Source organism: Cephus cinctus, unplaced genomic scaffold (assembly GCF_000341935.2).
Source record: "Cephus cinctus unplaced genomic scaffold, Ccin1 Ccin1_scaffold0215, whole genome shotgun sequence".
Taxonomy (NCBI): domain Eukaryota; kingdom Metazoa; phylum Arthropoda; class Insecta; order Hymenoptera; family Cephidae; genus Cephus; species Cephus cinctus.
Window position 1 is genome coordinate 23401 of NW_014332933.1, and position 10638 is coordinate 34038.

At 47.4% G+C, this 10638-nt stretch overlaps 3 protein-coding genes across 6 annotated transcripts in view; 2 read left to right on the forward strand and 1 right to left on the reverse strand.

Annotated features, from left to right (window-relative positions):
* The window catches only part of LOC107265334 (acyl-CoA Delta(11) desaturase), a 63679-nt gene that overhangs the window by 23368 nt on the left and 29673 nt on the right, over positions 1 to 10638 (forward strand). The window lies entirely within an intron of this gene.
* The window catches only part of LOC107265332 (follistatin-related protein 5), a 60334-nt gene that overhangs the window by 4574 nt on the left and 45122 nt on the right, over positions 1 to 10638 (reverse strand). For 2 of the 4 annotated variants that reach the window (XM_015734698.2, XM_015734695.2), the window contains exons 2-10: positions 8703 to 8795; positions 4938 to 5151; positions 3383 to 3604; positions 3058 to 3242; positions 2846 to 2980; positions 2595 to 2727; positions 2155 to 2315; positions 1110 to 1233; positions 278 to 577 (exon numbers count right to left, since the gene is read on the reverse strand). In XM_015734698.2, coding sequence (XP_015590184.1) covers positions 278 to 577; positions 1110 to 1233; positions 2155 to 2315; positions 2595 to 2727; positions 2846 to 2980; positions 3058 to 3242; positions 3383 to 3604; positions 4938 to 5151; positions 8703 to 8795 — 1567 coding nt within the window. Of the gene's footprint in view, positions 1 to 277; positions 578 to 1109; positions 1234 to 2154; positions 2316 to 2594; positions 2728 to 2845; positions 2981 to 3057; positions 3243 to 3382; positions 3605 to 3659; positions 3999 to 4937; positions 5152 to 8702; positions 8796 to 10638 lie in introns of those variants that run through there. The other 2 variants (XM_015734700.2, XM_015734699.2) reach the window with 2 other exon arrangements.
* Positions 4602 to 7182, forward strand: LOC107265335. The gene is made up of 3 exons (XM_015734707.2): positions 4602 to 4620; positions 6059 to 6645; positions 6786 to 7182. Exons 1-3 carry the CDS (start codon positions 4611 to 4613, stop codon positions 7080 to 7082), a joined length of 894 nt encoding a protein of 297 aa, XP_015590193.2. The 5' UTR covers positions 4602 to 4610; the 3' UTR covers positions 7083 to 7182.

Genomic DNA, 10638 nt, shown 5'->3' on the forward strand with positions numbered 1-10638 from the left:
GGGGGGGGGGGGAGAGAGAGAGAGGATGTGTTTGAATTCAGCAGTGGATCGAATGAAGAATTTCCCTTGTAAAGCTCTTGAGCCCCATAATCTAATCGATCGTTTAGAACTGCAATTGGGATTTAGTTGATATCATTCTAACGGCCACGGGGAACTGCAACGTAACTGGAGTTTCTTACGAGTGATTTTGGGGAATGGCTCAGCCGTACTCAGCGATTGAATTTTAAAGAAGTAAGAGGAAGAGAAGCCAAAGGAAGGAAAAAATATGAGATCTCACTAGGAGTTGGTTGCTCCTGCACGACAAGGCTACTGATGTCTCGCGTGATACCACCAACGCTCGTCGCTTGGCACATGTAGGCACCGGTGTCGGCGTATCCGATACCCTTGACGATGAGCCGAGTACCGTTTCCAACGACTTCGTACTTGTTCCCGACGTCCGTCTGTTCGCGCAAAGGCTCATCGTTCTTGAGCCACTCCACTCTCGGCAACGGCTCGCCGACGACGTGACACCACATCGTCGCCTCCTCTCCGGGACGTTTCGACTGAAGTCTCGGAGTCACTCTCACTTCGGGAATTGCTGAAAATTTGGCAATTCATTCGGTTCGGTTCGGTTCGACCCTGACGTCTTGCATGCACACAATAATATTCGAATCGAACGGTTATTAACACCCGGTAGACAAAGAGTTTGATTGGACCATTGACAGAATTGTATTCAATAGGTGCGCACTAATATCGTTTTAACGTGGTGAGCATGTGTAGAAGTAGCCTACGTAAAAGTAAAACTTGTGTGATCAACAGTATACAGTCGTTCCACGAGTAAAAGATTCTGCCTGGAGAACACTCTTTTTTTTGCCTTAAAGGTCATATACCAGGATGGCTCCTCCAAAAGTTATTTCGCTCGTGGACAAAGTATGGATGGCGCCGATAGATTGCACACGTGCTCACTGCAATAGCTCAGGGCTGGGAGTTCTTTGTTTTAATTTTTTTTTCCCTTGGAGAGCTCTAACGTCTGACGTTCGTCCGACATATCGTCAAATACATAGATTGCTCTCCTTAGGTACAATCAAGCGACACGCCGCTGACAGCTTAAGGGATGAGAGGGTTCTTACTGTGAACGGTGAGCACATGGGTCTGGACGACATCCTTGTTTCTGAGGGCGTGACAGGTGTAGTTGCCCGCGTGGATGAGCTGCACCCGTTCGAGATAGAGGCTGCCGTCATTGAAAACGCGTACCTGAGAAGCAAGAGGAAAGAAAAGAGGGTGTGTGTGTGTGTGTGTGTGTGTGTGTGTGTGTGTGTGTGTGTGTGTGTGTGTGTGTGTGTGTGTGTGTGTGTGTGTGTGTGTGTGTGTGTGTGTGTGTGTGTGTGTGTGTGTGTGTGTGTGTGTGTGTGTGTGTGTGTGTGTGTGTGTGTGTGTGTGTGTGTGTGTGTGTGTGTGTGTGTGTGTGTGTGTGTGTGTGTGTGTGTGTGTGTGTGTGTGTGTGTGTGTGTGTGTGTGTGTGTGTGTGTGTGTGTGTGTGTGTGTGTGTGTGTGTGTGTGTGTGTGTGTGTGTGTGTGTGTGTGTGTGTGTGTGTGTGTGTGTGTGTGTGTGTGTGTGTGTGTGTGTGTGTGTGTGTGTGTGTGTGTGTGTGTGTGTGTGTGTGTGTGTGTGTGTGTGTGTGTGTGTGTGTGTGTGTGTGTGTGTGTGTGTGTGTGTGTGTGTGTGTGTGTGTGTGTGTGTGTGTGTGTGTGTGTGTGTGTGTGTGTGTGTGTGTGTGTGTGTGTGTGTGTGTGTGTGTGTGTGTGTGTGTGTGTGTGTGTGTGTGTGTGTGTGTGTGTGTGTGTGTGTGTGTGTGTGTGTGTGTGTGTGTGTGTGTGTGTGTGTGTGTGTGTGTGTGTGTGTGTGTGTGTGTGTGTGTGTGTGTGTGTGTGTGTGTGTGTGTGTGTGTGTGTGTGTGTGTGTGTGTGTGTGTGTGTGTGTGTGTGTGTGTGTGTGTGTGTGTGTGTGTGTGGGTGCGTGCGTGCGCGCGCGCGCGCGTGTGTGTGTCAAAGAGAAAGAGGGAAGGCGGGGAGGGAGGAAAAGAGGGAAAGAGTACGCGAAGATGAAACTGCGATTTCTCGTTTTGCGGAAATGAGAATAAAATAATGAATAAGCGCAAAGCGTCTTCGTCTAACCTCAGGCTCAGATAGAACTTCGAGGTCGGCGTCGTTGCGTCTCCAAACGAGTGGCGGCGGTGGCGTTCCCGTGACGTCACACTTTATCTCAACGTTATCACCAACTCTTGCGGATATTTCATTGATTTCCAGAGTCTTATCCAAGGATACGACCGATACACCTGAAAAGCGATACTTTGTTGCAATTGTACGTTATATTCTTCTCAATGAGACCGCCACGTGTTCCACGCTCGTACCCAAGCGTCGAAGTAATTGACTATCGAAATCATAAAACCTTTGCGCTACGTGCGAGTGGGTTAGCTAGGGAGTTACTATGCGCGTTACGGAATTTACTATCCATTTGGTCTGTTAGACCCGTCCGTCAGGCGTGGTTGCGCCGGACGGTAATGCAAACACGTAAGAGCAGGCGACAGACGTCAAATGCGAATATCGATACCCACTGTACAGTTTACTGAAGGCCATGTAAAACTCGTTAATGTTGAGCCGACCGTCCTTGTCGGCATCGTCGTAACTGATCATATGACCGAGGGAACATCCTCGGCTGAGTTGCTCGAGATCCTCTCGCTCAGCGATCTGGAGGAATCAAGGAAAAAATAAAATAGTCATAAGCTCGGGATCGAAGAATCTCCGCTCTGTTTGAGGAGCGATCTCTCTCTCTCTCTCTCTCTCTCTCTCTCTCTCTCTCTCTCACCTGCTCCAGCTCATCTCGTTCGAGATTACCATTATTGTTTTGATCGTAGTGCGAGAACATAATGCTCACGAGGTATTCCTTACTATGATTGTCCTGCGCCATGAGCCTCGCGTGGTTATAGAGTAGAAGATTATCCTGAAACGTAAAGGACGATGCAAAATGGCGGGGGGATGAATCTGAAAAGATATCTAACCTACCTACTCCTCTCGTACCTTCATGATCTCGTACTCTTGGGCCGAGCAGTCTTTGAGATCGTAACTTTCCTTGTCCACGAGATTCTCTCTTTCGAACGAACGATCAGTCTCTGCCTTGGTAGCTGGTATCGATGTCGACCTGGCTGTTGAGGCCAGGACGTTGCCAGTAGCCGGTAAAGCCGTTGACGTCTCTTGGTGCACATCTGTGGAAAAGAAAAGAGCAGGTCTGTGAAGTCTTGTGCAAAGACATTCTTGTGTTCCGCCTCGAGATTAATGAGAATCCCAATGATACGATGGGACGCTCGTGTCTGTCGCGTTACGCTTGACACGTCGTTGATCCTACCTCGATGTAGACACCTCATTAGTCGGCTGGCGGTGAGAGGAGAGCCAGCATTGCAGGCCGCTCGGTGAAGTTCGCAATGATTCGCATAAACTTTTCCGTTGCTTCCGCAAACTGGCCTGTGCCTTCTCGCGCATCGCCTCGCACATATGCATACGGCCACGTGGCCATTCAGAGACAGCTGACACTCCCGGCCGGCTCCACAGTATTTCTCGAGGCACGGATCTGAAAGATGAGTTAGATGATCCTTTTGTCGTGAAACAGCCTTCGGACTATTTACTCAAGCGCGGACGCTGAGTCTTGGATGTTCCTGAATGTTCCTCGATCTTCCTCGATCTTCCTCGATCTTCCTCGATCTTCCTGGACGCCCTGCGTATAGACGTTGTTCGACCGTTTCTTTCAGTTCGACGCCGGCCGGTGATCGCAAACAAGAGGGACGATGGGACAGCACCCAGAGCCACGAGAATGGCTGCCTCTTTCATGACCGAGAGACGTGTACGAAACAATTTAAAGGGATCGGCAAAGCTGGTACGGCGTACAGTTGAGGTGCCAGCCAGCAGAAAGCAGACAGAATCAAATTGAAAGGATATCCGCGAGAGATGAGTCGATCTCTATGCTAATCCAAACGACTCGGATATTGAATTGGATGATCGTGTGCCAGATGCGAAGACGTTTCGTCTCTCTCTTCGTTCCCCGTGAATAATCGGGAAGGTCCGTTCAAGCGCCGTCCGATAACTCCGCGGAACGGAAAAATTTTATTTCCTTAAATTTTCCAAGGATATGAAGGAATGAAAAACCTGGAAAGCCTAGCCGAACAGTGCTCGCTCATGACTCTTTCGGTATATTCCGGCGATCGGGAGACATTTCGAACGCGAGAAGTCAGAAGCGCAATGCGTCTGAAGTTGATGCTTCTGGGAGGGATTTGTACTGAGATTGGAGTAGGATTGCAATGAAATCAATACAAGATCGCAATAATTCAACCGAATTGTAAGTGACGCGATTGCGAACCATGTGATTACTTACTTTTTACATTTTAGTACATTTTAGTCGTGTTTATTCGAGAGTAACGTACCAACTGGAGTTAATTTCGCCAATAAAAAAGAGATATAAAACGATAAAACGGACGGGTGAACTTCAGCAGTTGCGATAATTGCGAAGAACCATATGCTCCGTCAACCTGCACTAACCCTAGGCAGAGCATGCACAGTCTTTCCTTCTGCATCCGGTCCGAATGACAATGTGTACGTTCGTAATCATTGCGATATTCCTGAGCATACTGGGCTTTCTACTTTATACGATTCTCGTTGCGTACGATCTTCTTTAAAGATATTTGAAACCAATGAAGATCAGCATCGGCGTGCAAGTGCTCGGAGCTTGTCTCCTCACAGTAATTCTTTCGATGGTGTCATTACTTTGGTTTCTCGTGGCTCTGCGTTCGTCGATGCCGTCAGCGTCACAGTCCTCGAGCCTCGCTTTTAAACACAACTGACAGCTTCCAGTTGGCGGAAAGGACAAGGAAAACCTAGATACAAGAGAGAAAAGTCTACATGGTCCTTACTTCGATTTCGTGACTGTTGATGCGGTTGCCGTGGCGCAGGTGAGGCTGCTGAGGAATCCAGAAATCTCGTGGGTAATGCGGATGCCACCGACGTTGAGGATACCGAGGAGGACGCCGGAAAAATTGAAAAATCCTTTGGACCGTCAAGGAGGTTCGCAGCTGCATCGCCCCAATTGCTGGGCGTTGTCGCAAAGTCACGATGCCGGCGCGCGTGCTGCAACAGAGAGTTTCGCGCTATTCGAAAAACCGAACTAACCGACATCGTTCTTGGCCCTCGGATTCTCCATTTACCGAAAGACTTTCCTCCTGCACTGACACTTCTTCGTACTCTGATGATTAAATGATTTAATTACATTTATTCGGCAGCCACAATGCACTAACTCTGTGCATTTGCTAAATTGCCGTGTGGCGAGGCTCAATAACGCAAGTAAAAAAGTAAACCTTTTTCCCGTCATTTATCGTGCTCTGCTTGATGAAAGTATCGACCTTTACGTAACGCAGGTATCCCTGCTTAAAGTAGCTATACCAAACGTTTACAATGAATTCACCGGAAAAAGGATTTGAATTATCTTATCATCGGCATGCTGCTTTATCAACGTTTCCGTCGGAAACTCATCTCTATAGTTTCTCGTGATTATTCGATAAACAGACCTACTCATAATTGTATGACTGGACTGACGTATTTTAGTGCGCAATATAAACAAGAGATGATAATGGCTAATAGATTAATTTATGATACGATCATCTACCTTCAATCCCTCCTGAACCTCCTGCTTTAAGAAATTTAAATACCTATTGACTTTTCTCGATTGCTGTTCCGTTAACCCTTCAACTTCGAGCCTGTATGCGCACTTGCTTAATTATTTTCATGTTTTCACAAATTTTTATATATCCATGGTCCACGCAATCGGTACAGTGGTGCCAGAGCGAACATCATTCAGATATCGTTGCGTCTGTTCGGTGAAGTCGGAAAAAGCAGAATAATAAGTTACGCGCTGCGAGGCTACGAAATCTTATAAGACAGTATTACTTTGGACAACCCTGGCATAGCTGTTGCCTCCTCCAGGTCAACTTTGCAACCCTTAGTAGACACAATAGTGCATTATCTCCGGATGTTTTAGGTCCTGCGACCTCTGGCCGAGTTTGTAGAAACAACTCGTCCGACGCGTCAGTGCCCGCTTGTAGCCCGAGGGTTACGGACGCGTTTTATATTAGGATCCTCTATCCCGTGAAAAAAGTTGAAATGCAGTGCCGTTCGGGATCCACAATCCTGCCGATCGCGGCGTCGCTACTGATGCTTGCACTTGGCCCAGCACGTTCGAGTATGACACCTGCTTCGAGCATTCTTTGTCCTTGCCCTACGAACGAGCCGATCCTACCGTCCGCGTCACCGGCAGCAGCGTCATCGGCATCGGCATCGGCATCGGCATCGTTATCGGCGCAGGCCGCACCAGCGACTGCGAATTCAGACGATATGACAACAGGATGGAACTGGAGTTGGCACTGGAGCCGGAAGGCCCTCCTCGTGCGAGGTGTACCCTGCTTCTGTGATCTTGGCGCAAGACCCATCAGAGACGATTACGTCTACACGCCTGGGATCGGTTCGCACAAATTGCACACCCGAGCACTCGTATGGAACGAGGCTAGAAAGATGTGTAACGAGGAGGGCGGACATCTCGCCATTGTAAATTCCCTGGCCGAGGCACACGTGAGTCGATGCTCTTTCTTCTTCTTCTTCTCTCTTTCTCCTTTATTATATCGCGTAAAATGCATACGCGACTGCAGTTTAACGAGCCGCAGGCTGGGGCGACTCTAACAAGACGACGTTGGCATCTGTGTGGTTTGCAGGTGCTCGTGGAAATATTCAATGCCTCGGGTCCCGTGAAGGGGGCCTCTTACACGAATGTTGCATATCTTGGCGTTCATGACCTATACAAGGAAGGCGAATGGGTGACGATCCTCGGCGAGTCTTTAGCTCGCACGGGTTACACAAAATGGAGCGACAAGTGGGGCGGCCAGCCGGACAATGGCCAAGGAAAGCAACACTGTGGCGTCTTTATGAATGAAGGCGGACTCGACGATGTAGCATGCGACGTTCCCTTTGCCTTCTTCTGCGAGCTGCCTGATTTTCAGGTTCCTCGTTGACTCTACTTTCTTTTCTTTTTTTTTCTCATTCGACAGCTCAAATCACGTATCCCTTTACGATTAAGTACCTTGCCTGTACCTATTAAATTCTGAAGTTTAATGTGCTGCATTGTTATTGTACAATATTCTCACTCGTCACTCCCCATTTGGAAATCCAGTTCCTTTTGTTGCCTGTTCGACGATCCAAACAACCGAACGGATCATGGATGGCCAGTTAAGCAAGTCTTCAGGCCACTGCCTGTCTCGCCTTTTAAAAATCGTAAACTTATGTATCATCGTACGATTCCACGAACGTTATGTCAGGCCTAATTAAAGAGGAACGAGAATACTTTGTGCACGGAGGATCGACCAGCGACCGCTCGTCGACCCACCAGACAGGCGGCTTTTACTCCACAGCGCTCATCCAAATATACAAAAATGCGAGTTCAAGAGAGAAGACAGAAGAAAGGAACGAGCTAAATGGAGAACAAAGAAGAGAGAGAGTAGCAAAGGGATCTAAATCGAGAGCTCCACGGCGATTCGCTTCAATAACTATGGAAATGTAAGTGCTTCCTGCGATACGATGGAATTTTACTAATTTTCCAAGCAGTTGGACCGACTATTAGACTTTTCCTATTAGACGGAGCTGATTCCATGAAATCCTGCCGTATATGTCCTGAAAGGCTTTCGCTATTCGTGAATGTGTCTGATTCTGGCGAACGAAAGAAACGAACCATATACGGCGGGCGTTCGAAAAAATTCCAGTCAGTTAAGTCTTTCATTCGGCATTTCAAGAAGACAGTCGAAAGACATTATAACTTACGTCAGGTCTAAGAAAAACTTGATTGGCCGGAAATGTTTAAAGGGAACTCTGTACGTTTGTAATTTCTCACGAAATTCTTTAAATTTGCCAGCAGGCATCAGATTCCAAGCGAGGCGATGTATAGGACTCCAGGACTCCATTGAAAGGTCAGCTCTTATAGAGACTCATTCACGTTAGGGCTGATAAAATCTTTCGATACAGTGGCTCAATCTGCGACTGTTTATTCAAAATTCAACTCCTTTAGTGGCTCTGATTTCTAGAAAATATTCGTAGATCCAACATTAATGAATTCAGTGAAATGATCGTAACGACTGATTGGTTCGATTCGATTGATTCGGTTGGTTCGGTTGGTTTGGTTGGTTTGGTTGATTTGGCCATATGCGACACGTATTCTGTCTGATGATGTGAAGCGGAATTAAAGAAAAAGAAAGGAGAGACTAGTCGAGCCATTAGTCGAATTCAGAATGGAGTATTAATATCGGAGTCAATTTTTTTGAATTGCTTGACATTTACATGTTGCTTACATTATACATATTCTCAAGAATTTCACATTTTACCTTTTCTACAAACACGGTTTGGCCTTTTGGAAAAGAGGGCAATGAACCAAGTTTATACTTAAAATTGAACCGCACAGTTACACTTAACTGAAAGAAGTTAAGCTCTCGCTTTCTTTTCCGTTCCAATCTTCGTATACGAAAGTCACGAAAAAATACCTACTCGTATGTACGCGTATCACAACTGATCGCAATTCATGCGTTTCAAGAGCAATTGCACAGAGTTAATAGGGAGATTCATCAGGTCATCAGACATGCTCTTACCTTGTAATGGGAAGCAGCAGATATCTGAGATGACGTAGCTATCGTTAGAAATACCAAATAAGAAAATGCCAAGTTCCTGGGTTTCTCTCTCATCTGAAACAAATTTCGAAAAAAAATCATTTACTAGATGCAAGCGAATGCTGTGTATTATCTCTATATGGGTATAACTGTAAGTCCAATAACGCAGCCTTCGTAAGGACGGTCGGCTTTGACTAACAAGTGTTAAAATCCGAAGGTCAAATGATTAGAAAAAATGGACGAGGCAGAGCATGTGATTGCGGGGCAGGACGCTCTGTTATAGTACAGTGCATAACGGGCACTTTGACAGGGTCCAAGGGAAATTGAATTGGTAGGCTGGGCGAGTGCAGTTGAGAAGGGCACGTTAGCAACATTTAGGAGCGGTCGAGAGTGGTCGAGAGTGGTCGAGAGTGGTCGAGAGTGGTCGAGAGTGGTCAAGTGGAATGCCCGACTAGAGGAACAAAGGAGAAGAGGTAGTAGGACAGAAAGTGGACTGGTTAACGTTCGAATTAATGTGCTTCTACTGCCCGAGGGCTGAAGAGGGTATTGCATAAATTTACATGGCATACCTTCTATTGAATATACACTATACTGTGCTACCTATAGTGCGAATCTATGGATATGTATCATATGTATTATGTATTATGTATTATGTTACGTGAGGAGACACGTAAGATAAAGAGATATGGATCGATCGAAAATCAATTTCGTCCCGACGCCTCATTCTCTCGTCGTGAAGTAAAATCTCACAATCGGACAAGCTGCGCAAACGCAACCCTCATGATGTGCACGCTGCCTCGTGTATAGCTAAGAATAAATCGGAGTTACGGCGCACCGATAGAATTTAGTTGGCGATATGGCGATAGGTGTGCTCGGTGTGCGCCGGGCATGTCGATAAATCTCCCGCATATCGCACGTAATCTTGGCGAGCCAGCTCCTGCCTGGGGGCCACTAGGAGGCTCAGTTAAGTTATAAAAATGGTATTTTCTTAAGGCGATCTAGAGTGCCTATAAGGTACGCCTAGGCACCAGGAGATACTCTATGACTGCGCGAGCCATTCGTTGGCTCGTCTTTGAAATTCAACGCTCACGTTCCGATTACGGCATCCATTCGAAAACTCTTTCTCAAGTGATCTGCCGTGTCACCGTGTCACCGACCATCGGTCACAGTGGCCAGTGTGTCACTTTTAACAAAAAATGCACGCTGTCCCAATTTTCCATGCTTCAGAGCGCTCGTTACGCCTAGCTTTGCACTGCTTCCCCAAAGACATAGTGGACTCGTCGATCCTGACGAACGTTAAGAGATCAAAGTTCTCTTTTAAAGAAAAACCTCTGTTAAAAACACTCGCTCATATCCGGTAGTGGCTCAAGGATGTCCAATGGTTCTTACGCTCGATAGCACCCTCAGCACCTGTTAACCTCGATAAACTATGATAGCCTGGCGTACCCTATCTCTCGCCCGATTACAACCTCTCGCGCACATACCCATTCTACAATGCATCGACATAGGTACTGTGATGTGATTTTTCGAATCACGGTCGCAAGGCGGCTCCGGTTACCGTTACAGATAAGGTTCTCGATTTCTGGTTCCCTTCGGGTCGCCACCCTGCTCAGAAGCTACGCTCTCGGGTTGATTCGTACAGTTATGTCAAGGCTCTCGTAAGATTTCGTTATTGTTTAGTTGAGGTCGAGGTGCTCGAATCTGCCGTGGGGAGATAGTCTCGACGCACCGAGTTGCCCGGCAGAGGAGACGACCCGACGGAGACGTCTCCACGGACCGGCAGAAGCCCGGGTGAGATACCGGCGCCCCGCTGGAGGTGGGCAAAGGGCTGTAGAGCGGGCGGAGGTAGTTTTGGTACGGTTAAGGGCAGGAGGGGAACCTCCTGCCCGCAGGTGGGCAAAGGGCTGTAGAGCGGGCG

Excerpts from the sequence above, each read along its gene's own strand:
- LOC107265335 (XM_015734707.2), top strand. Across the intron at positions 6,646-6,785 it reads ATTCCCTGGCCGAGGCACAC|GTGCTCGTGGAAATATTCAA; the intron begins GTGAGTCGATGC and ends TGTGGTTTGCAG.